Below are 27,277 nucleotides of genomic sequence, written 5' to 3'. Positions count from 1 at the left end.
TTAAGTTGCCTTAAACATTGTAACTTCCATAAAAACTTGTAATAAAAATCCATTTAATTTAATTATGCATTTCTCGGGAGAATAAAGTTTATTTAATGGCTGACCTAGAATCACTCATTTTCTTCTTTATTTGAGCTGTGTTATTGTATGATCTAAATTTCAGTCCATTCTATTTAAATTATTAAGTAGAAACAACAACATATAAATAGCAAATCTGAGTTAGGTCAACTTGCATTTAGTTAAAGGGGTAGTTCACTTAAAAATGTAAATTCAGTCATTGTTTACTCACCCCAGTGTTGTTTTAACCCTATATGACTTTCTTTATTTTACTGAACACAAAGGGAGAAACTGTGAAATAATGTTGTGCTCTGTGATGTCATACAATGGCAGTTTATGGTGAAACGTCTTCAAGCTTCAAAAGAACACAAAAGTATCATTCAGAAGTCTAATTAATTATTCATGAGACTCATGATTGTTATGAAATATACGATAAGATTTGATGAGAAACTGAAATATAATGTATTATTTAGTGTAAATATTCATTGACCGTTGATCTCCTGTTTGTGTTCATGATAGGACACGAGAGCAACAGTTCACACAGCGCCCTCATGACATTGGGGGTGTTCAAGCGAAAACTTGTTTGTTTATCTAAATACAGCAATAGTGACAACAGATCACAACACAACTGCACACAAAACAGAGAACAGAACTTACTAAACATGTCTGAAGAGTTTGTAGTTGAAGAATTGATGCATTTCTATGCCCAGCCTTATTTTTTAACAGGGTACTTGGAAATCAAACAGAAATACAGAGGAGCTCCAGGATGCCACAGTCACAGCATGTCCTAACCTGACGGCAAACAACATGCGATAAAATGTATATTCTCTATGGTAATCAGAGTTTTTGTCCTAACCAGCCGTGATGAGCGACGGTCCATTCTATCAGATCGCTTGTTTTCTATTTTTGGCATTGCGCAGGTAACTCCATCCACTGTGAACTGGCACCAGTCCAAAAACGTTCAATAAAATAAGGCTGGGCATAGAAATGCATCAATCCTTCAACTACAGACTCTTCAGACATGTTTAGTAAGTTCTGTTCTCTGGTTTATGTGCAGTTGTGTTGTGTTGTGTTGTCACTATCACTGTATTTAGATAAACAAAACGATTATTCTCTTGAACGCCCCAATGTCGCGAGGGGTCTGCGTGAACTGTTGCTCTCGTGCCCCATCATGAACACACACACACAGGAGATCAAGGGTCAGTGAATATTTTCACTAAATAATACATTATATTTCAGTTTGTTTCTCATCAAATCTTCTCGTATACTTTCATAACAATCACGAGTCTCATGAATAATTAATTAGACTTCTGAATGATACTTTTGTGTTCTTTTGAAGCTTGAAGATGTGTCACCATAAACTGCCATTGTATGACATCACTGAGCACAATATTATTTCACAATTTCTCCCTTTGTGTTCAGAAAATAAAGAAAGTCATGTAGGGTTATAACAACACGGGGGTGAGTAAACAATGACTGCATTTTCATTTTTGGTGAACTACCCCTTTAAGTTCATTCAATTTGAACACTAAGTTAAGTGAACTTAATTAAACAAGTTTTGGAGAAGCAATTTCTCAATTCAATTGAGGGAACGAGTTTAAGCAATCAACTTATTAGGGTATTCAGTGCCATTTAAAATCATGTTGAGTAAGTGCAAAGAATCTTTTCATAAAATATAATACTTCCCACTGCAATATAGTGCTGGATATGCCTTCATTAACAAAACAAACACAGAATCTCCATTTAATATACCTTTTCATTGAAATTAAACCTGTTGATGATTAGCTAAATATTCACTTGCTGGTTTGAATGGTTCATTGTGATTTGGACAGAGTAATAATGTAAATTACACTGTTTTTGAATGATATGAAATGTTCCTCACTGTATGTTCAAGTTAAAGGAGTTTAAAGGAATATTTCACCCCTAAATGAAATATCTGTGTTTACTTTACTCACCTTCATGTCATTCCAAACCCATATGACTCAATAAATCATACAGTGACCAGGAGCTGCAACGCTTTGACACAGAACACTATAAATGTATAATAAAAATACACAATGCGACAATGTTTGCGATGTGTTTTGTCCTTTTTGGAGCTTGACTGCTCCTGGTTACTGTATCATTTTTTTACATTTCTTCGAGAGGTGTCCAATGGGGGAAAATCATACAGGTTTGGGGATGACATGAGGGTCAGCGAATGGTATAAGAATATTAATTATTGGGCAAACTATCCCTTTAAAAGATAACTGCATTTAGAAATGCCCAGAAGTACTTTTAATTTGTAGTCAATGAACCCAAAATGACTGCAGGTCTATGTTCTGGTCCACATGTGCAGAGATCCTGGAAAATCAGTTTTTTCCCTAATTGGCACACAGGCACAGAGGGGATTTGGTTGTGATGGAGAGACTTTCTCTGTGCTGGTTCTCATTTCTTTAAGATACTGATAATGATTAACAGTGATTTCAAAATGCTTAATTGATCAAACAGTTGGATTCTAAACTTAACTTCATTTACTTCCTCAGAGCATCTCAATTCTTCAACTTGATCAACTCCAGAAACGTATCGACATACATCACCGTAAATGATACATATATGTTTTGCATTTAGAAATATAGACAACAAACATCCTCACCGGAGCTCAGGTCAGATTTTAGTGCATTGAAGGAGCATCAATGCTTTTACCATCAACATTAAGGGGTGTCTGACACAACACAAAAACATCTCACAGTCACTGTACAATCACAGAATCCATCCAGATGTTCTCCGCTCTTGATCTACAAGCGTGACGATCCGCTCTATGTTGACATGGCATCTCTGAAGCCCCATACCTCCAGCAGCACCACCTGGAAGCTCTCGGCACACAGCGGCGGGTTGTCAAAGGTCAGACAGCGCTCGGTTCGCCCGTGATTCAGCTCAGAATCGATGTAGAGCGCGTTACCGTCACCTCCGCCTTCACAAACAGCAAAAAATCATGTTTGAGAGAAACGGGACGGATTCACAAGATAAGATAAATTATAACAAGTTCATTAGAATGCTCCCAACTTTCTCAAGACTTCTTAATTTAAAATGTTAAAGTAGCTACCACCTCGCAATCATTATTATGTTTCTATGGACACTAAAGATCGCTGTGACAGAGCGTTAATGCAGCGCATCCGTTTGAATGACTAGCGTGATTGGTCACTACTTTAAGCTTTGGGGAGCCTGGTTGGTTCAGTGGTAAAGACGTTGGCTACCACTCCTGGAGTCACGAGTTTGAATCCAGGGTGTGCTGAGTGACTCCAGTTAGGTCTCCTAAGCAACCAAAATAGCCCGGTTGCTAGGGAGGATGGAGTCACATGGGGTAACCTCCTCGTGGTCGCTATAATGTGGTTCTTGTTCTCGGTGGGTCACACGGTGAGCTGTGCGTGGATGCCGCGGAGAATAGCGTGAAGCCTCCACACGCTCTACATCTCTGCGTTAATGCGCTCAACAAGCCACGTGATAAGATGTGCGGATTGACGGTCTCGGACACGAAGGCAGCTGAGATTCGTCCTCCACCACCCAGATTGAGGCGCATTGGGAATAGACACATAAACATCCCATTGTGACTTCTGACTCAACACGATAAAACGCATCACACTGGAAACATCCCAGTAAACTCATTAAACATCTTAACTTTGGGATGTAAGACAACTGTAAGGTTATCCCAGTAAATGACAACCCCCTATGGACAAGTTGGAGAAAGTATCACCATTGGCTAGTAAATTTCTGTTTTGTACTCGCCAGACTTTTGACGACATGTAAGCATAATGCAACTAAAAACTAAAAAGATATTAAGCAAACTGAGAAGGGGGCATCTTCACATATAATTTGGAATGCCCAATTCCTTGTGGTGGCATAGTGACTCAATCCGGGTGGTGGAGGATGAATCTCAGTTGCCTCCACGTCTGGGACAGTCAATCCACGCATCTTATCACGTGGCTTGTTGAGCACGTTACCACGGAGACCTAGCACATGTGGAGGCTTCACACTATTCTCCGTGGCATCCACGCACAACTCACAACGCGCCCCACCGAGAGCGAGAACCACATTATAGCAACCACGAGGAGGTTACCCCATGCGACTCTACCCACCCTAGCAACCGGGCCAGTTTGGTTGCTTAGGAAGCCTGACTGGAGTCACTCAGCACACCCTGGATCCGAACATTTTAGCTATTTAAAAAAGTACAAATTTCACATTCTATCAATTTATATGATGTCATGAACACAAGCTGTTGTCACCATTTAAAAACGTAAATACACATTTTTAGCAAAACATTCACAAGGTTGGAACTTAATAATGAAAATAGAATTCCTCATATAACAATAATTTAATAAGTGTATTATAAAAATAATCATTTCACTTCCATTTTACAATGTTTGTTGAAGTTAAAATATTTCCTAAAAAGGACTGTCCCTTTAAGTGTTTATTTTTACACATTTATTATACTGATGTTTGTTTATATGCACTTGCAGGGCTCGATATTAAGGATTGTCACTTGCTTGTCCTTCGGACAAGTGAATTAGATATTTTCTGTCATGATTACTCGATCTCATGTTGTTCCAAGCCCACACAAGGGATACATTTAAATGAAATACAAAAGGCAGAATGTTAGCCCCAGTCACCATTGACTTTCATTCATTTTTCTTTCCATACAATATATGTAAATGGTGACTGAGACTAACATTCTGCCTAACATCTCCTCCTGTGGTCCATGGATAAAAGAATAGATGTCATATGGGTTTGCAATACATTAGATGAGCAAGTTATGCCCATAGTCACCAGCTTTAGTCACCAGACTAAAGTTGACAAAATGCACAAAAAATTAAGAGAAGAAATCCTGAAAGAGGGGACCTTACTGCTAAATCACATATATTAAAGATAGATAACAGGATGAGGTTTGAAATATGTATGAACATTATTAATATATTATTTATAAAATCAGTACATAGGCCTACTTATATTATTCAAAGGGGAGAAAATATACAGTTTTAACGCTCCTCTACACCCAGCAGCTGAGTAGTCCAGTGGTTCACAAAGCATTGTTTGCTATTTCTGCCTTGTGAAAGGTGCTGTAATATGAGCCGCACGATGTGAGGAGGCAAAATCAGGTCACTCCAATGTCACGCGTTGCACTATAGTCTGCTTCGTTGTTCATAACAGGGAGTGAATTGTTTCGCTTGTTTGCGTAGGGCAGAGGGCAGAGCTGCCATGCAAGGTGCTAGTCTGACATTGGGAGCAACTTGGGGTTCAGTGTCTTGCCCAAGGACACTTCGACATGTGTAGTCATGTGGGCCGGGAATCAAACCGCCAACCCTGCGATTAGTGGACAACCCACTCTACCACCTGAGCCACAGCCGCTCCCGCTCCAAACTCGACACGTGTCCATTGATACGTGGAATTCAGCGAGAGAAGCAGATAGCACCTGATCAGTCACACTGACTCTAATATTACAATAAAAGCGGGGACAGAATTGTGTGCAACCCCCTGCCGGAATTCATGCCCAGTTCGTAATAAGTGTCACAGGCCTAGGCTATATATTTGTTTTAATTATTGATGTTTAAATCAGGCTGCTTGTCCAGTCAGGCAAGTACAATTCTCTTTCACTTGCCCCTTAAAAAAATCAAATTGTCCCGGACAAGCGTTACTGTCGAGCCCTGACTTATACGATTTACATTGATATTTACATTTACATTTATGCATTTTGGCAGACACTTTTATCCAAAGCGACTTACAGTGCACTTATTACAGGGACAATCCCCCCGGAGCATCCTGGAGTTAAGTGCCTTACTCAAGGACACAATGGTGGTGACTGTGGGGATTGAACCAGCAACCTTCTGATTACCAGTTATGTGCTTTAGACCACTACACCGCCACCTCCTACCACACCACCACCACCACACTATTATACATGATATGTATAATAAGCGTTAGAATGGTACTGTCTCTTTAAGAGAACGTGCAGCTCTGCGAGCAAATGTTTACAGTTGAATTAGCACAATGGACATTAATGAGAGAGATACATCCGTGCAATGTATGATAGATAGAATATAATTAATGTACATTTTTTACTTTTTGATCACCAACTGACTGTAACTAACAGATAGAATATTAAAAGAGATATGAAAATGGAGTGGATCTCATCTTTGGACACAAAATACACAGAACGAGCCAAAAGGAAGCTTTTACCTGCATAACGTGTATTGACTGAAGTGTAAAAAAATTTATTGTACAAGTTATCAAATTCAAATCTACAAGCACTCGAAAGTATTTTGCAACACTTTTACCTTAACAGATGTCCAACAGGTGCATTACTGGTTTGTAGCCATGCAGTAAAACTGAGAATGTTGTGAAAACAGTCCGTGGAAAAGTTGAAGCAAAATCAGAGTTGACGTCATTAAATGCAATGTAAATATAACTATGGCATATCATGGCTCAACTAAGGAATTTTCCTTCATAGTCCACTCACGAGACTCAACACCCAGTAAAAGACGATGCTGAATCCAGCTTCTTTTTTATCCCCTTTTCTCCCAATTTGGAATGCCCAATTCCCACTAGGTTCTCGTGGTGGTGCAGTTACTCATCTCAATCCGGGTGACGGAGGACAAGTCTCAGTTGTCTCCGCTTCTGAGACCGTCAATCCGCGCATCTGATCACGTGACTCGTTGTGCATGACACCGCGGAGACTCACAGCATGTGGAGGCTCATGCTACTCTCCACGATCCACACACAACTCACCACACGCCCCATTGAGAGCGAGAACCACTAATCACCACCACGAGGAGGTTACCCCACATGACTCTACCCTCCCTAGCAACCGGGCCAATTTGGTTGCTTAGGAGACATGGCTGGAGTCACTCAGCACACCCTGGATATGAACTCGTGACTCCAGGGGTGATAGTCAGCATCAATACTCAATGAGCTACCCAGAACCCCCACCTGAATCCAGCTTCTTAAACAACAGCTTGTTATTCGGTAAAAGGATCGCTGTGCTTAAGCTTAAGAACATTTAGTGGGCGGCTGTGGCTCAGGTGGTAGAGCGGGTCGGCCGCTAATAGGCAGGGTTGGCAGACGCCACTCCACATGCCGAAGTGTCCTTGGGCAAGACACTGAACCCCAAGTTGCTCCCAATGGCATGCTAGCATCATGCGTGGCAGCTCTGCCGTCATTGGAGTGTGAATGTGTGTGAATGGGTGAATGGGACATAGTGTAAAGTGCTTTGGTAACCGCTAAGGTTAATAAAAGGTGCTATATAAGTGCAGATCATCATTTACTAGCCAGTGGCTAATTACAGACTTATTTTAGTCGCATATGCAAGTAATTTACCGATAATAATGGAGTCGATGTTTCCCGCCATAAACATGGAGGTGTTGCGTGAGTTCAGGTTGAAGTGTCGTGCAGACAGGAAAGGAGAGAGATAAGATGGGTCTACAGCTGGTTTCTCTAGGGACTGTGGTGTGCCGTTGCCGACTGCACAGGCCTGTTCATCGCCTGCGGGCTGGGTTGCGTTTGCCAGCTCTGGGTGTTTGATTATGACCCACTCATAACGCTCCATCTCAGGCTTCAACTGAAACACACATTATACACGTTTCAACCACGTAACACACAAACAGGCATTTGAGCCTAAAAGAGGCTTGACGTGTCGCTAAATGGAGTTTTGGAGGGAAAAATCAGTTTGCTGATGGTACGTTTTATATACTTTGCAAACCTGACAAAATAATCTACATTCTCTGGTCAAATAGTCAAGAAAATAGTGCCACCTAATGATTATAATGGTCATTAAATGTAAAATATTTACACATTCAATAAACAGATAAATAATTAAAGGAATGACTGCATGAAATGAGACATACTCTGAAGACGAAACACTCTCCAGTGCCAAAGAAGCTGAGCTTATTCCCGCCTCTCTTACGCTCCTCCCAATCAGTGGACAGGAAGGCCCCACACACCTTGAACATGATTGGATGAGAGACATGTCAATCACAAATGAACTGAGCTCTCCTGAATCTCACCTTGAAAGTAATCTGCATCTTAGTTCACACAAGTTTATGTTTACATACTCTCATACAGACCTCCACCAAAACAGTTGGTATTGTCACATACTTCGTAAAATGATGGCATTAGGAAAGTGAAAACGCATTAGTATGGATGTGTTTGTGAGACTACAAGCCCTTATTTCCAACAGGGATTTTACCTCTCCATCTGTAGTTCTGATGAGCATCAGTGTTGGTTCGTATCCCTCACAATGCGAATAAAACCTGAAGCAAACGTTAATAAAATAAAAAATACTTTGCAATAAAATGTATTACTATACTATGCAGCATTTTGATGCTCAAATCATTAAGAAACTGTTGAAAGTTAAAGGATTATTTCACCCAAAAATGAAAATCCATTCATCGTTTACTCACCCCTGTGTTTATGACTCTATATGAGAAATTGTGAATAATGTTGTGCTTAGTGATGTCATACAATGGCAGTTTATGGTGACCACGTCTTCAAGCTTCAAAAGTATCATTCAGAAGTCGAATTAATTATTCATGAGACTCATGATTGTTATGAAAGTATACAATAAGATTTAGTGAGAAACAAACTGAAATCTAATGTATTATTTAGTGAAAATATTCACTGACCGTTGATCTCCTGTGTGTGCGTTCATGATAGGGCACGAGAGCAACAGTTTACGCAGCGCCCTCGCAACATTGGGGCGTTCAAGCGAATAAGTGTTTTGTTTATCTAAAAACAGTGATAGTGACATCAGAATACAGCTGCACACAAAACAGAGAACAGAACTTACTAAACATGTCTGAAGAGTTTGTAGTTGAAGAACTGATGCATTTCTATGCCCAGCCTTATTTTTTTAAAAGAGTATTCGGTAATCACACAGAAACATAGAGGAGCTACAGGACACCACAGTCACAGCGTGTCCTAACCTTACGGCAAACAACATGCGATAAAAGGTATATTCTCTATGTTAATCAGAGTTTTTGTCCTAACCAGCCATGATGAGTGACGGTACATTTTATCAATCACTTGTTTCCTATTTTCGGCATTGTGTGGGTAACTCCGTACACTGTGAACTGGCACCAGTCCAAAAACGTTCAATAAAATAAGGCTGGGCATAGAAATGCATCAATTCTTCAACTACAAACTCTTCAGACATGTTTAGTAAGTTCTGTTCTCTGTTTTGTGTGCAGATGTGTTCTGATGTCCCTATCGCTGTGCAGGACCTGTTTTTTGATAAATAAAACGAGTTTTCGCTTGAACGCCCCAATATCGCGAGGGCGCTGTGTGAACTGTTGCTCTCGTGCCCTATCATGAACGCACAATGCAATACATAATACATAATATTTCAGTTTCATAAACTGAATAAACTATTTTGAACAACCTTCATAACAATCATGAGTCTCATGAATAATTAATTAGACTTCTGAATGATACTTTTGAAGCTTGAAGATGTGTCACCATAAACTGCCATTGTATGACATCACTGAGCACAACATTATTTCACAATTTCTCCCTTTGTGTTCAGAAAAATAAAGAAAGTCATATAGAGTTATAACAACACAGGGGTGAGCAAACAATGAATGACTGATTTGTCATAATTGTATTAAAGAGCTATAACAGTTAGGGATGGCAATTAATACATATTTATTAAAATATATATTATATGCAAATAAGTGTATTAGATATTGTTCATTCATTCAGAGCAACAGGTATTGTGTCATTTGTGTTTATCTGTGTGTGTTTGAACCTGTTCAGGCTGCAGCCGTGTGTTGATGTTGTAAAGAGCAGCTGTGGTTGACACAGAGCGAAGCGTTCAGGAATCCACGACCAGATATCTCTGATCTCTTCAGCACTGACGATCTCGGAGCTGAAATTATCCGCATTCACCGCTAACTGCATATTTTGTCTAAAGAGAGAAAACAAAATGAGAAAGAATGAGACTAGAATTTCATAACTGAATGTCACACTTATTACTAAAATCTGTATGTGATTGTTAGTACAACAAAAATAAATGGCTCTGACAAAGAAGTCAAACAGAAATATGATGATGATGATGATGATGAGGAGGAGGAATACCTACCTTCTGATAGAGCTGAACACAGACAGAGTAGAGAGCAGAGAAATAAGAGAAAACAATAAAAATGGAGGGAATGAGAAATAAACATGGAATTTAGAGGAAAAGCTGCAAGATAATAGAGCCAAACTCAAGACTGTGTACTGCCTACCTGCAACAATACATACATTTAACAGTAGTATGATATATTGTTGTCAAATGACCTCATTGTAAAAAAGTATGTTTAATAAGAACATAAAGTTAACATTCAATATAACCCGTCCATATAACTTGATGTCTTTTTAAGTAAAGTTGACTTTCATTCTAATTCAATTTATATTAAATATAAAGAGGTTCAATTACTTGCATATCCATTTAATATTACTGATGATAATCAGCATTTTTACTCGCCGAGCTACCCAGGACCCTCAATGCTCTATATATTTAATATTTACCAAATTAAGGTTTTTATAGCCTATATATTATTATTATTATTAATCACAATATATGAAGTTTGAGGCACGATTATTCTGCGATTTAAAAAATTTAAATCGCAGAATAGTCGTTTGATCTCATTTAATGTAACATGAGATCATATGAAACTGGAATGAAGAGCAGCACTGCAGCTCGCGCCTGACTGAGGAGAGGAAGAATTACACCGATCACAGATGCCCTCCAAACTTTCCAAACGGCTTCAGGTGATGTAGATCACAAAGTATTAAAAAAAAAAGTACATTCAGAAGCACTTTTGGTATAATTGGAGAAAACTTGCGCGTCGAGCATCTTTAGAGGAAACACTCTGACGTTACATCTTAAGTGCAGTTATAATGCGTTATAGCTTTATTAAGTTTCAAATAATAGGAAAGCAGATCACGTAAATACCTACAAAATCGGTCAGCGCCTCTTCTATGAGTTCAATGTCCCCATCTAAGGGGGAGAGATTGAATCATTCTGCATCCGATCTGATGCACACTCTGTCACGGGACGCTCGTCCCTCGAGCGCACACGCGTACAGCAGCTAGATTATAACATGATGACTCGCGACTTATTGCATCATAATATATGTGTCACTGTGCATTTCTTATCGTGAAGAAAATTGGCTATACGTGCTTTATTAATAAAAATATTTTTTTAGTTAAAGATGGATTGAAGTGAACAGAAAGGTGAGAGAGGACGTCTTTGGCTTGTTTTCTAATATAAATATCTAAAAGTCCTTTAAAACAACATACATTTACTTTAGCAGCTGTACTGCAGAAGAAAATGTTTTATCTGAGAATGTTGAATATAATATTAAAAATACACATATTTTAAAATATCTAAAAATCCTTTAAAAATTATGCATTCACCCGAGAAGCAGCAGATAAGATATTTAGACTTGCTTTTAGAGAACAGCTCTTGAATATAATATATTATAACCAAGTGAAAAAATACACTTACAGTATATTTAAGATTTAAGCAAGTATACATATCTTATATGTTGCTTCTCAATTAAATGTATCATGTTTTAAGGATTTTTAGACATTTTTAAATGGAAAACAAGACAAAAACACTTGATAACAATATGATTTCTTTACTTAAATACAACGTTTTTTTCCCTTTAATTCAGTGAATGTAATTTAGAGGTATTTTTAAAAGATGATTTTGTCCTCTTTATTGTTAATAAGCACGTTTAATCCAACCTTTTAAGTCAGAGCACAAGCTGAATAATCGGTTAAGAGCTAATGATTAATCGGTGTAATAATCGCCGAATAGTCGCTCTAATAATCATTAGATTAATCGATTATTAAAATAATCGTTAGTTGCAGCCCTAATGTATAGTCACATTTTTCTTTGCATGCCCATGCTTCAGTTTAAACGTACTTATCAGAGGAACATGGAGGAATTAAAACAACTACCGGCATACATTTTCCCGATAACGATAGTTAAAAAACCCGCTATCGGTACCGATTAATCGGTAAAACCGATATATTGGTCTATCTCTATTATTTACCTACATATATGGTTTGCACAACAGGGTGTGAAAAAACTAACTTCACTCACTTATTTTTTGGAACCCAGTTGAATATTATAGTACCAAATTATTGTTGGACCAAGTCAAGTTTATTATTATTTTGAGGATTAGATTTGTTTTAAACAATAGTAATATAATAAATGTCACACGTTTACTGTAAAGGGCACACCATAACGCTGTTGTTATTTTTAATGAATTGTGCAGTCCTGAAGGATCGTAAAATCAGTCTAATGACACTCTTTTCAGGAAACGTAGCGGTCAAATAAAAAGTGCATTAAAATCATCACAATGTTGCTTCATTTTATATAGCCAGAAAAATCGTTGCAATTATAGTGTGATCATTCAGCTCTAGTGCACAGCAAACATACTGCAGAAAGAGTAAGAGTAGTAAACTTGATAGTTTCTTCTATAAATAGTTCAGTTAATTGATCACAGACTTATCATTCATCAATACCTTTTCTGTTTGACGGTGATGCCCTTCTGCTGAAGTGATTTCTCATTGGCCAGCTGTAGCAGCGTGATCTCCTTGCGGCTGAATAAGCGAATGGAGAAGGCTTTCTCTAGCAGTTTGTCCGGTGTTACACTTTGCCCAATGTTCTGCACAAATGCCTGGATATCACCTCTGACCCCTGCAGAGTCCTTTTTGGTTAGGGCTGATCCAGAGGCTGCGCTCTGCTTGCGGTAGAACTTCAGAATCGCCAGCGCGACGCGATAAAGAACTTTGTAGCCCTCCACCAAGAAGACGTCCAGCACGCGTGCAGCGTAGCTAAACGGCAGGTCACCGAGAACCCATCGCTGCCAATCAGAGTACACCTCCAGCACGTCTGTCGCCGTGGCAACCATCAGCTTGTGTGCAGCGGGGCAGTATTTATTCGCAAGATCGCCGAAGGTCATGCAGGTCGATTGATATGCGAGAAAAGTCTGATCTAACAAACGGCGGCCTGGCTCGTTGCAAGCTAACATGCGACTGACACTCTCAAAGCACTGCGCTTCGTCCGCGCTCCAATGCAGCAACAACGCAGTCATCACAGGCAAGGACGGGCAGTACGAGATGTCCGGGAACTGCCCTGCCACGCAGGAAATGATGGCGTGCACCGAGCCAACGGATTCCGCTTTGAGACAATACCGCGGAACCGCCATCTCATCCACAAACTCAGGTAACGGATAGGCGGATGGGTTCCGCTTGCTGGTGGAATTCCCAACAATGTCCCGGTAGACCTCAGCATCCGGAGTGACGGTTCGGCACGGGAGCGCTTTGAGCAGATGCTGATAAATGGCAGCACGCTGGGCGTGATTTTTCGCCCACTGGCCTGAGCGGGCATGTTGTTTCAGCTCTTTTAACTCCTTATAATCAGTCTTACCGGGAGGCCCGTCTTGAGAAACATCTCCCATCTGAGACCAGTCCACAAATGCACCACAATCCCCAGCCATGACCTCTGACCTCAAGCGCCAAACACAGAAAGAGAGAGATAAATACAGAGAGATAGAAAAACAGAGAAACTAGCCGCCCATGCTGCACCAGCTGTTGAGAAAAGAAACAAGAGAGATTGACAATAAAATTAATATTTTTACTTATTTATGTATATGGGCCAATATTAGCATTTTGTTCAAGAATTCGTTGTGATTTGGACGACATCATACAATATAAATCAGGTTTTTAAACTATGTTTTGCATAAAAACTCAAACTAAATCTGGTCCGACTTAGAAACACTATAGATTATTGATCGGCACGTTATTTTGTCAATATATTTTGGATATTTTAAATGGCCCGACATTTAAATCAGAAGCCTAATTTGCATGCTTTCCAATTCACTCAGTTGGCCTCTGTTTAACAATCTGGCGTAATGGCGTTGGGATACCACAAGAGGGTGATATAACATTTACCGAAGCCGGTCGAGGTATCACACACACTGACCTGATGAGACCAGCAGACGGCAGTCCAAAGTTACGAAGGTTTTTGTACTTATTCAAGAATGAACAAAATGACGTTGATGAGTTCGCAGGTTAGTGTATGAAACTGGTGTAACTGCACAAAATAAACGACTGGAAATGGCGACGTTTATTGAGCAATTTCTCTGAATGTATCTTTGAAGACGATTCATTCAAGCTGTCAAAACACAAAATGACACATTTGTAACTGAAAATACATTGTGTAGGTTATATGAAAGACACATACAGCATACACAATGTATCCCCCAGCCATGGCTAGAGTAAATTAATCTTTTTCCACCGATAATGATTTGGGTCTAATTTAATGGAAATATATGCGAGTTGCGCTCCGTGACACTGCAGACATGTAGCGCTGAGCATTGGTGGTGTGTGTGTGTGTGTGTGTGTGTGTGTACATTGGTAGAAAATAACTTTTTTCGAATTTTAGAACATGCCAAGTCTTTAATTTACCCTGTTGCTCACACTTTACTCTCAGAGACAGACCATTTTGCAATGAGCAGCCCAGTTTAAATCTGAAAAATAAATCCAGATAATCATCTGGAAAATCTTCTGATTATCGATGCGTGAAAAATGCATTGATCCCAAGACTAAATCTCTTCTCCCTTTCATGCCTTCCGTGAGTCTGTTTGTGTGTATTTGTGTCTTTCAGAATCAATTCAATAGAATTCGCCAATTACACTTATTAGATTTCGACTGACAGGAAAACAGGAATCTCTTCACTTTGTTTTTCCCTACATCTTTCTCTCTCCTATCCCTGTTTTCCACTCTTCCTTGCTCTTTTTCATGGCATTTATGAGTGTTGTGCACTGGATTCATGCATTTAAGGGACGCTATGAGGCAAGAGCTCCCTTATAGCCAGAACTCTCAATTTTAGTCAGGGAACTTTTGCAGAACAGTCCAATGAAACTATAGGGGGTCTGGGTATCTCAGCGAGCATTGACGCTGACTACCACCCCTGAAGTCACGAGTTCGAATCCAGGGCGTGCGGAGTGACTCCAGTCAGAGATGTTTTGTAGATTGCATCAAACGCTAATCTTTCAGGTTAAAATGTGCACATTAAATAGACATTTGGGCGATGTGTGTGCACTATTTAAAGAGGAATGTCTGAAGAACAAACTAGAAATGTACCTTTATTTATTCAACTTGACCATTTCAGTGTTTTTTTGGCACAAACATTGGTATGTTCTATGCAATTGTTTTGATAGAGGAAAACAAGACACAGTTCTAGTTTCAACGTTATTTGTACTTCAGACATTGCTCTTTAAAAGACAAAAAGTATCAGCTGTATGCAAAATGACCCACATTTGGTTTTTGACCACTGAATATGTGTATTTTACTCATGGAGCCACATTGAGATCCCCTTATCTCTGGGACTGAACCATATAGGGCCTTAAAAATGGAAATACCAAAAGAAAAGTTTGTTTTTAACCAGAATCTAAAAGGATAGTAAAATATCTTGAATACTTCTTGAGTTACAGGCAGGGCAACTTTGGAAAAAGAACACGAAAACTGTTTTTTTTCCCATTTTTGAACTGTCACCATATGCATATAATGCAACAATGATTGCTAAATTCAATTGGTTTTAGTAACAGATCTACTAATCTCTGTTTAACAATAAAATAATGATGCTGACACCTTTCTAAGGGTATTTTTTTAATCTGTGGTTTTGCTCCAAAATCAAAGGTGAAAATTGCCGTTAGGACCCCCCTCAATAAAACAGTGGATTACTCAGTAAATATTCATCCATGGAATTTAATATTTTGTCTTTCATCTTCATTTATGTATTTTTTTTCACTAGAATGATTATTATTATAACTTATATATATATATATTTTTTTTTTTTTTTTTTTTTTTTTTTTATCAAAATCATAATTCTAAGCAAGGGACCTCTGGTTGAGTTGACACGGAATGACTCAAATGTAATTTGTTTTATTGACAGCGATGGCTGACACCAAGTTATCACAGTTTTACTGTAGTATATTAATAATTGTAGTAATTATGGTAAATTGGTAGCCATTGAAAATTGTTATAACGGTAATGATAACGCGTCAGCAGTCTGTCGACCAATCAGAGAGTGAGAAAACCTTGCGCGCACTTCCTCGCGTTTAATGCAATGCAAACACGCTTTGCTGAACGTGCACAAAATAGTACATACATTTAACATGACAACTTTCAGTGACAGACCGATTGCAAAAGCGAACATGCAAAGACATGCACTTTCATTTTAATCAGTCAAATCAGATCTCCTTTTGACAGATGACGCTATAGATACTCACTCACTCACTCACTGGTATGCAGACACAACAAATTCACGCAACTCTGTATTATTCGATTCTGTCGAGTTTCTTCATGGCGCATGTAATAATAGCACGAGTTAAACGGTGAGGCTTCAGATTAAGCTAACGTTAGTAGCTCGTGTAGCTAATGTGTACGGCACTCAATGAATCACATGCTAATGTCACGCCGTGTAAAAGTATATACCGCAGCGCGTTATCTAGCCTATAGGAATCGCGAATAGATGCTTGAAATTCAGAAAAAGGTAACACAGCGGTAACAGGAATAGTCATATGAAGGAAACGTCTTACCTGATTTGCTGTCGACTGTCTGTCAGGCAGCGGGCATATTTGTGATTGTTCGCGCATGCGCGGTGACTGCTAAAGTCACAGTGAAGGCAGAGTGAAGATACTGACATGTTGGAAATAAATATGAATTCTATATCTATAGAGAGAGAGATAATATATTATATTTTTGTTAACCTATAGTGACAACATGCCCCAATGAAAATACATATTGGGTAAGTTGTCACAGTGGAAACCGGCTATTAAATAGCCTATAATTGGCTTATAGCTAAATGTAAACAGTTAAACAATTATGAGAAGAAGAAATAAGCAATTAATGAAAAAAATCTATCTGTCTGTCTGTCATTCTATCTATCATCTATCTGTCTGTCTGTCATTCTATCTATCACCTATCTGTCTGTCGTCTGTCTATATGTCATTCTATCTATCATCTATCTGTCTGTCTGTCGTCTGTCAATCTGTCATTCTATCTATCATCTATCTGTCTGTCTGTCGTCTGTCAATCTGTCATTCTATCTATCATCTATCTGTCTGTCTGTCTGTCATTCTGTCTATCTCTATCTATCATCTATCTGTCTGTCTGTGTGTTTGTCATTCTATCTATGTATCTATCTGTCTGTCTATCCATCTGTCTGTCTGTCTGTCATTCTGTCTATCTCTATCTGTCTGTGTGTCTGTCATTCTGTCAGTCTATCTGTCTGTCTGTCTGTCTATCATCTGTCTGTCTCTCTATCTTTCTGTCTCTCTGTCTGTCTGTGTGTCTGTCGTTCTATCTATGTATCTATCTGTCAGTTTGTCTGTCTATATATCTGACTGTCTGTCTATCAGCTGTCTGTCTATCTATCTATCTGTCTGTCTGTCTATCCGTCTGTCTGTCTGTGTGTCTATCTGTCTGCCTGTCTATTATCTGTCTGTCTATCTACTGTCTGTCTGTCAGTGTGTCTGTCATTCTGTCTATCTATCTGTCTGTCTGTGTGTCTTTCATTCTATCTATGTATCTATCTGTCTGTCTGTTTATCGTCTGTCTGTCTGTCTGTCTGTCTATCTATCTATCTGTATATTGCTGTTTTGTATCACCTGATCTGTTTACAGTTTTATGGCCACCTGACTATCAAGACAACGCCCGGCCTTGTGCACAACATCCGCCCGACACATGACAGTGATTAAGATAACTCAATCAAGGCCGCAGAGCAGCTCTTGTGTTCTCCCTCAAAATAACCCAAACTTTAAAAACAAAAATCTCTCAAAAATAACAATGAATAGAATAGGTGGTCCACTGCTCAGATTTTTGTCTATCCAAAACAAATATTAATACTGGCTTAAAGTCAACTAGAAATCAAAATCTCTATTTACTTTCTTACAGTAGACATTCCAGGTCCACTGTGAACAATTTATGCATGTTATCCTAAAGGGGAAAACATTTAATAAATTGCTCCGCCTCTGAAATGACTTGGAAATATTCGACTGACCTCACAAAGACCTCGTCATCATTTATGTTTTTGTCTAATGAAAATACTGCTGTTGTGCTGCAGAAGACACTACCAAAGCTGCTGTTATGCAGTAAATCCACTAGGGGGCAGGAGTCAATGATTGTGTGGCACCTGCTATAAAGAAGATCAAGCTATAAGATAAAGAGAACATTTTGTGTGAAACCATTGACTGGACTTTTGTCAGGTGACAATGGCAACTGCAATGATCGTTTAGGTCTCTAGGAGCAGATTTGAGCCTGATGCAAATAAAAGCTAATAAACAACTGTGAGCAAATATGCTAAGTGAGTCTAAAACAGACATCAGGCACAGTTGCACATGTAGGGGAGATTGGGGTAAGCTGAGCCAAATTTTACAGATGTTGTCTCCTATACAAGGAAACATTAGACAGAGATCAAATGAGTAGAGCTACCTTTATTTCAAGGTGTCTGCTATCATTTGATATGATAAAAAAGCCAACTGGTCTTTAAGAAAATAAAAGTGATCCACTGGGTCAACTTGCCCCAGGTTAGGGGTAAGTTGCTCCTGGTCATTAGGTTAAATGAGCCATCTGGGGGTAAGCTGATCAACTGAATTTGTCCAGTGATACACTGAATAAAATTCCACATATTATTTATTGTAATCTATAATTTCTAATCTATAATCGATGGAAGGATTTGGAGCAACCACTTAGCATAGCCTACAGTAAATACAGAAAGTCTTAACATTTACATTTATGCAAAGCGACTTACAGAGCCCTTATTACAGGGACAATCCCCCCGGAGCAACCTGGAGTTAAGTGCCTTGCTCAAGGACACAATGGTGGTGCTGTGGGGCTCGAACCAGGGACCTTCTGATTACCAGATTACCAGTTACGTGCTTAGACCACTACACCACCACCACTTGTTATTTGAACATATTTGTTTCAGTGAAAACCAGTGGCTCATCTTTCCCCAGACTGTTCAGTTTATTTTGCCCCATAGTGACGATATTGGAAACTAGCTTAGTGCTTCAGGGCTAATATTGTGCTAATCCAACTATGAGTATTTATACACTGGATAATATATTCACCATTATGCATGAAATGTTATTTGGGTTATTTGGCACAACAATCAGTAAACCTCAAATGTAAAAAAATAAAATAATAATAATAATACTTTATTCTTTTCCCATGTGCTTCTCCTATTCACAGCCAGACATACACTCACCTAAAGGATTATTAGGAACACCTGTTCAATTTCTCATTAATGCAATTATCTAATCAACCAATCACATGGCAGTTGCTTCAATGCATTTAGGGGTGTGGTCCTGGTCAAGACAATCTCCTGAACTCCAAACTGAATGTCAGAATGGGAAAGAAAGGTGATTTAAGCCATTTTGAGCGTGGCATGGTTGTTGGTGCCAGACGGGCTGGTCTGAGTATTTCACAATCTGCTCAGTTACTGGGATTTTCACACACAACCATTTCTAGGGTTTACAAAGAATGGTGTGAAAAGGGAAAAACATCCAGTATGCGGCAGTCCTGTGGGCGAAAATGCCTTGTTGATGCTAGAGGTCAGAGGAGAATGGGCCGACTGATTCAAGCTGATAGAAGAGCAACTTTGCCTGAAATAACCACTCGTTATTAAGACCCCACCGGGTACCACTCATCTCCACTACAAATAGGAAAAAGAGGCTACAATTTGCAAGAGCTCACCAAAATTGGACAGTTGAAGACTGGAAAAATGTTGCCTGGTCTGATGAGTCTCGATTTCTGTTGAGACATTCAGATGGTAGAGTCAGAATTTGGCGTAAACAGAATGAGAACATGGATCCATCATGCCTTGTTACCACTGTGCAGGCTGGTGGTGGTGGTGTAACGGTGTGGGGGATGTTTTCTTGGCACACTTTAGGCCCCTTAGTGCCAATTGGGCATCGTTTAAATGCCACGGCCTACCTGAGCATTGTTTCTGACCATGTCCGTCCCTTTATGGCCACCATGTACCCATCCTCTGATGGCTACTTCCAGCAGGATAATGCACCATGTCACAAAGCTCGAATCATTTCAAATTGGTTTCTTGAACATGACAATGAGTTCACTGTACTAAAATGGCCCCCACAGTCACCAGATCTCAACCCAATAGAGCATCTTTGGGATGTGGTGGAATGGGAGCTTCGTGCCCTGGATGTGCATCCCACAAATCTCCATCAACTGCAAGATGCTATCCTATCAATATGGGCCAACATTTCTAAAGAATACTTTCAGCACCTTGTTGAATCAATGCCACGTAGAATTAAGGCAGTTCTGAAGGCGAAAGGGGGTCAAACACAGTATTAGTATGTGTTCCTAATAATCCTTTAGGTGAGTGTAAATACTTCCTGCTTACAAGGTCACATGACAAAAACATGTACAATATGTTGCCTAGATACACAGGGTGGGCCAATTTACCCACAGGCTCATCTTACCACAATCTTACTTACAACTAACACATTGAACATATAAACCTTAAATGAGTCCTCTGGTTTAAACACAAATCTACAGTTAGTTCAGTGTTTACACAAATGCTCAAAGTAAATGCTACTTTCAAGCTACTCAGCAGATCTCTTTACACGAGGCGTATGTCATTCTGTCGATAGGATTAACTTTGCAATTCCGTTGGCACTCAAAAAGAAGGCCGGGCTTGTCAGCAACTCTTCACACTGTTAGATTATCACAGATGGATGTAAATGCTTTATGCTGCAACCCCCCCCACCCCTCAACATTCAAGCCAAATCTACACCCTTGATCACAGAAATATTGAAATGAAGTCATAGTTCAGTGGCAGTATCAAGATTTTATTCAAAGTCGTTCTGACCATAAAAAGACTCAATCATTGACATAGCGGGTTGAAATACTGTGGAGGAAAATATGTTCAAACTGCCCCTTACAAAAATGAACCGTTAGTACAGTATCCAATGTATGGTTATAGTATTCAAGTCCTCCTGAAAGTTCACACTTACGAGGACAGAAATTGTAAGTACTGTACAATGTGATGCGCATTCAAGGGGTTTACTCAGAAAGAATGGACCCGGTTTGCAATATCATATTGTTTCTCTTTCACTTACTAGAGAAGGCAGGGAACTTTTTTAGCACCTATGCAACAATACAGAGCAAAGCCACGTATGGCTATTGATGAAGCTGACCTCATGGAAAGGGTGACTGAGACCAGAGATTAGGACCTATCACAGAAAAGCAAGGAGGAACCCTCAATGGGCTATATGCATGGAACGTTAATGACAACTTCCGGAATAATATAAGCCAGCTCAAAAACATCCGGTGAAACGTCACTTGCTGTAGCGGCATATTAAATTTTATGATAGACAGTGTAAATGTAGCCTGTAAGGCGATATCAATCTTTTTTTTTTTTGCACACAGTTATTCACTTGTTTAAATCGATTACAAAAATAAGTGAACGAAATGAAAAAGACGTTTAAATTTCAGCATTTTGAGTGGACTTCAGCTGGGCACTGTTGCGTCCCTCATTGTTCATCCTCAGCTAAATTCAATTCGGCTATTAGTTTTCAAACTTACCCCTCCGGCGACCAACAACGGCCCCCCATGGTGCTATAACCTTTGTTTCTCCCCTCTTTGCTGGCTCAGTAAGTGACAAGCAGATCTTTGAAGAGTCAGGAATACTTACATCACTAAAATATCATTAAAATATGTGTATTGAAAATAATATGATATATTTTTAAAATAATTGTTTAAGAAATAAAATAATACAAATGCAAACGTGGCAACAACAAAAAATCCCTTGGTGTCCCCTTCAAAAATTGCTCTTGAGAATCGTTATGTTTATTGTCCCCCAACATTTTGATGAAATTTTCGCCCCTGGGCTTTCTTAAGGATGACTGTGTGCCCTGTAAAGTGTACAGGCCTGCATTTCTTTCTGGGAGATTTCAGATGCCTGCACACGAGGTCAGGGAGACCCAGACTATTGCATATCTGAGAGTGCATGATGAGCGCCTTATTCGCCGTTTAAAGGAACACAAATTCTTTGACATGGTTATCCCCTAAATATGTTTGGTAACATTAACCAGCTCTATGTAGTTGCATGCCTTCTGTTAAATTACCAGAGCTTTTTGCTTTAAATTGCTGGGTCTAAATGTATGCATCAAGACCAGTGCGCAGTTCTGTTTAGTATTGATACTATTTTACTGTTGTTAGCTACTGCTTTTGTTCAATGATAAAGAATGGATTTACATCTCTACATCATCATACAGGGATCTGTATTTTCCCTCATTTTCAGTTTCATGCTTTCAGTGAATAAACCTACATTTGTTTGTAACTGCCTTTTTTAAAGGGCTCCCCAAAGCATTGTGTATTTTATTGTGGCCATTACAAACAGCATTTAAACAATACTATTTTAGGTACTAATGAGATATAACCTAAAACACTCACATAAATAACATTTATAGGAAAATATGTAATTTAATAAATTAATGATGACATGTTCAACTACATAACATAATTTGTATACATTGTATACTAGAATTCTGTTCTATTAGAATACATTTGTGGCAGATGACAATAGTGAGCACGTGAAAACTGCTAAGAAATGTAATGAAAACCAAACTATTTGAACTTTGTAAAAAAAAACTGATTGAAAGTTAACCATGGAAACTGACAAGCCAAAAGCATAGGTAGGTAAAAGTAATCAACCTTTTGTTTGATTGTTTTTATGACTCTCCCATCTCTGAATATTCTTTGAATAAACCATTTAATAAATGCTATTCCCATTGTTGTTGTGGGTGGAGCAGTTTCCCTTGGCATTCCTCTGTAAATCTCATTCACACGCAGAACTGACATGTCTGGAAGGTCACAGGTCCGGTCACAGGCCCCGTTGTACAAGTTACTCCTGAAAATATACACAACTGAACAGTTAGACAAGCATGTATGTACTGTTTGTTATTATCATAAATTAATGCTTTTCATGTCAAATTCTACTTCAGTGTTGTGTAGCTCTATGCTACAGAGATGTTGTGTGTGTGTGTGTGTGTGTCTCTCTGTATGGACATTCAGTTCAATTAGAGGTTCATCTTAAGTCTAATCAAGACTAGTCTAAAAATACAAAGTACAATTTTACATATCCAGTACATATTTGAATTCATGTAGCAGACATACTGCCCGTTACTACAGATTACCTGATCACTTCAGCCAATCTTCTCTCTTTGGCCTAGCTGACAACACCACCATCTCATTTGTTGGACCAGGCTTAAAGCCCGGTCAAGAAATTTGTACAAGAACTTATTTACTTTGTGTAAAAAATGTTTAGCTCATATGGTCATATTTTCAGAAGGAAGGATGCTGCATGGAGCCTTGAAAGTTGATGCGATTTATGTGACATAACCAGGAAGAAGTGAGACAGATAATGTTGAAAACATCACCTGGGTTCTAGGTTTGTGCCACTGTAGCTCAGACCCTGTGCAGCTGTGAGTAGGGGGACAGCCGTTACTCCCTGCTGGCTGTAATGTGAGGTCTGGTAGAGCAAATCTGCAACATGATTGCATAGTGCAAGCCCTGCCACACATGAGCAATGACAGGTCAACAGCTCAATGGGTTTAGAGTCTTTGAGAACAACCTGTAAAAAAATAAAAATAAATAATTATCAATTGATACTGTATCTCATGTGTTTTGAGATTCAGGTAAATAATTGTATTGAGAGTGGCTGAGATTACTGAAATACATATTTAATAACAGAACTACATGGAGTCACAGTGTAGCTAATTATGCGTTTTAAACATGCTCACGGTGTACAATGTCAAATGCTGGCAACCTACCTGCCTCTACTCTCTGGGAATTTCTACCTGTGTCCACGATGTCTACTACACAATAAACAGAGTGTACTATGTACTGTTGAGTAAAATACTTTTTGAAACACACAGTTTCAAACCTACCTTCGTAGTCATGGATATAGCTGGATATAATACATCCCTTTTCACGTTTGCTTGATGAAGTCTTTGAATTTGAATGAATCAGGCGGTGTAAATCATCATTTGTGTTGACTCGAGGTAGATCCTGCAGGCAGCGCGTATAGAACATCTTCAGGAATGACAGTTGACCGGAAATGCCTGAGCTGGCTTATCTAAACCAGGAAGTAACCGTGCATATAGCCCATAGAAGTTGATCAGAAGACCCGAGTGAGGGAGTAAGGGTGTAGAAGAACACTATTTATTGGGGCGCAAGACCAGATAGTGCCTTGTAGACAAAAATCTTAATTTTAAAATCGACCCTGAATGTCAGTGGAAGCCAGTGTAGAGATGCTAATACCGGGAAAATGTGATCCCTCTTTCTTGATCCTGTTACAAGCCTAGCTGCTGCGTTTTGAACATGCTGTAGGTGGGATGATGTAGTTTGGGGCAGACCAATGTACAAAGAGTTGCAGTAGTCTAACCCAATAAGTCTGTGGCTCAGGTGGTAGAGCAGGTCGGCTGCCAATCGCAGGGTTGGCGGTTTGATTCCAGGCTAACATGACTCCATGTGCCGAAGTGTCCTTGGGCAAGACACTGAACCCCAAGTTGCTCCAGTGGCTGGCTAGCGCCTTGTGTGGCTGCTCTGCCACCATTGGTGTGTGAGTGTGTAAGTGTGTGTGTGTGTGTGTGTGTGTGTGAATGGGTGGGACACAGTGTAAAGCACTTTGGTAACCTCTAAGGTTAAAAGAAGTGTGTGTGACAGGGTGGAGGGCGGGGCCGGGTCGTGATTATACACACCCGGTCCCTTATCAGGCTAATTAAGCCTCCGAGAGGGATAAAGGCTGACCGCGTCGGCCTGGAATGGGAGAACCGCTGCCAGGGGTGGGGGAGACCCCTTCTGTTCCCCGAAAACATGATTGGGCGTTCCGTCCACCAGGGGCTGGAGGACTGCCTCCGATCCGCCCGGAGAGGTGCGGGTGTCGTCCATTAGAGGGTGGAGGAGTGGCTGAGGAACAAGCAATGGCATATCGGAGAACTCGCGAGTAAGTGTTTTTTTTTTTCATCTCTCTCTCACTGCTGATCTGCGTTGGCCTTTTCCCTCTCGTTTAAATTTTATAATGTTTTTTGGGGGTACTGCACTGTTACAGGAAGTACCCACCCATTTTTTATATTTCTGTTTCCCTCCCCTTGTCCCCTCCCTCATCCAGGTAGACGGGGATGACCTGCCTGCAGATGGGGCTTAGGGCACGCCCTGCCCCAGGGAAAGAGGGGGGCGGATGTACATCATTATGGTGCTCCCCTGCCTGAGAGAACGAGGGAGGAATGTGACAGGGCGGAGGGCGGGGCCGGGTCTTGATTCTACACACCCGGTCCCTTATCAGGCTAATTAAGCCTACAAGAGGCCGATTGCGGACGGTGGTGCGAGAGAGAGAGCTCGTTTACGGACATGTCCGTCATATGTGTGTGTTTGTCTTTTGTTTAAGTTAATCATTCAAATATTGTTTATATCACCAGGCCAGAGTTCACCTCCTCCTTTCCATTGAACTGCTTTACAAAGTGCTATATAAGTGCAGACCATTTACCATTTTTTACCTTGATGAAATAAGTGAGTGGATCACAATTTCCAAGTCTTTAAGGGTAAGACATTTTTTTATATTAGCGATAGATCTCAGGTGGAAAAAGCTACCCTTGACAACAGCACTGATCTGCTTATTGAAAAGTAATGATGAGTCTAAAATCACTCCAAGACTCCTCACATGATCTTGTACATTCGACGACAGAGGACCTAACTTGGCACCCGGCCAGGTAAGGAGTACATGGAGGGACCTAAATCATAACTTCAGTTTTGCTTTCATTTAATGGTAACAAATTGTTTGCCAGCCAATGTTTAATTTCTCTGAGGCAATTAAGGGCGTTCTCAGATGAACAATTCTTGTCTACACTTACTGGGAAATACAATAGGGAATCGTCAGCATAATAGTGATAAGATATGCTGTACTCATTAAAAATAGAGCTCAGAGGAAGCATATTCAGTGAAAATAACAAGGGTCCTAAGATTGACCCTTGAGGGACACCACAATGTAATTGAGCCATGGAAGCATATACAGTGAAATTAACAAGGGTCCTAAGATTGACCCTTGAGGGACACCACAATGTAATTGAGCCGCGGAAGCATATACAGTGAAAATAACAAGGGTCCTAAGATTGACCCTTGAGGGACACCACAATGTAATTGAGGCACGGAAGCATATACAGTGAAAATAACAAGGGTCCTAAGATTGACCCTTGAGGGACACCACAATGTAATTGAGCCGTGGAAGCATATACAGTGAAAATAACAAGGGTCCTAAGATTGACCCTTGAGGGACACCACAATGTAATTGAGGCACGGAAGCATATACAGTGAAAATAACAAGGGTCCTAAGATTGACCCTTGAGGGACACCACAATGTAATTGAGCCGAGGAAGCATATACAGTGAAAATAACAAGGGTCCTAAGATTGACCCTTGAGGGACACCACAATGTAATTGAGCCGCGGAAGCATATACAGTGAAAATAACAAGGGTCCTAAGATTGACCCTTGAGGGACACCACAATGTAATTGAGGCACGGAAGCATATACAGTGAAAATAACAAGGGTCCTAAGATTGAACCTTGAGGGACACCACAATGTAATTGAGGCACGGAAGCATATACAGTGAAAATAACAAGGGTCCTAAGATTGACCCTTGAGGGACACCACAATGTAATTGAGCCGCGGAAGCATATACAGTGAAAATAACAAGGGTCCTAAGATTGACCCTTGAGGGACACCACAATGTAATTGAGGCACGGAAGCATATACATTGAAAATAACAAGGGTCCTAAGATTGACCCTTGAGGGACACCACAATGTAATTGAGCCGAGGAAGCATATACAGTTAAAATAACAAGGGTCCTAAGATTGACCCTTGAGGGACACCACAATGTAATTGATGCAAGGAAGCATATACAGTGAAAATAACAAGGGTCCTAAGATTGACCCTTGAGGGACACCACAATGTAATTGAGCCGAGGAAGCATATACAGTGAAAATAACAAGGGTCCTAAGATTGACCCTTGAGGAACACCACAATGTAATTGAGCCACGGAAGCATATTTGCATATTCAGTGAAATTAACAAGGGTCCTAAGATTGACCCTTGAGGGACACCACAATGTAATTG

The 27,277-nt window shown here is 39.9% G+C and overlaps 1 protein-coding gene across 1 annotated transcript; it reads right to left on the bottom strand.

The window, feature by feature from the left end:
- Positions 1-1,516: 1,516 nt before the first annotated feature.
- LOC127634206 (TBC1 domain family member 24-like) lies at positions 1,517-16,736 on the bottom strand. Its single transcript, XM_052113666.1, is given in 8 exon segments — positions 1,517-3,007; positions 7,402-7,642; positions 7,929-8,024; positions 8,270-8,333; positions 9,827-9,985; positions 12,598-13,634; positions 13,636-13,665; positions 16,680-16,736. Coding segments are annotated over 8 exon segments (1,839 nt in total). The 3' UTR covers positions 1,517-2,852.
- Positions 16,737-27,277: the final 10,541 nt, after the last annotated feature.

Source organism: Xyrauchen texanus, chromosome 41 (genome assembly GCF_025860055.1).
Source record: "Xyrauchen texanus isolate HMW12.3.18 chromosome 41, RBS_HiC_50CHRs, whole genome shotgun sequence".
NCBI classification, from domain to species: domain Eukaryota; kingdom Metazoa; phylum Chordata; class Actinopteri; order Cypriniformes; family Catostomidae; genus Xyrauchen; species Xyrauchen texanus.
This window is presented reverse-complemented; position numbering and strand designations above follow the sequence as displayed.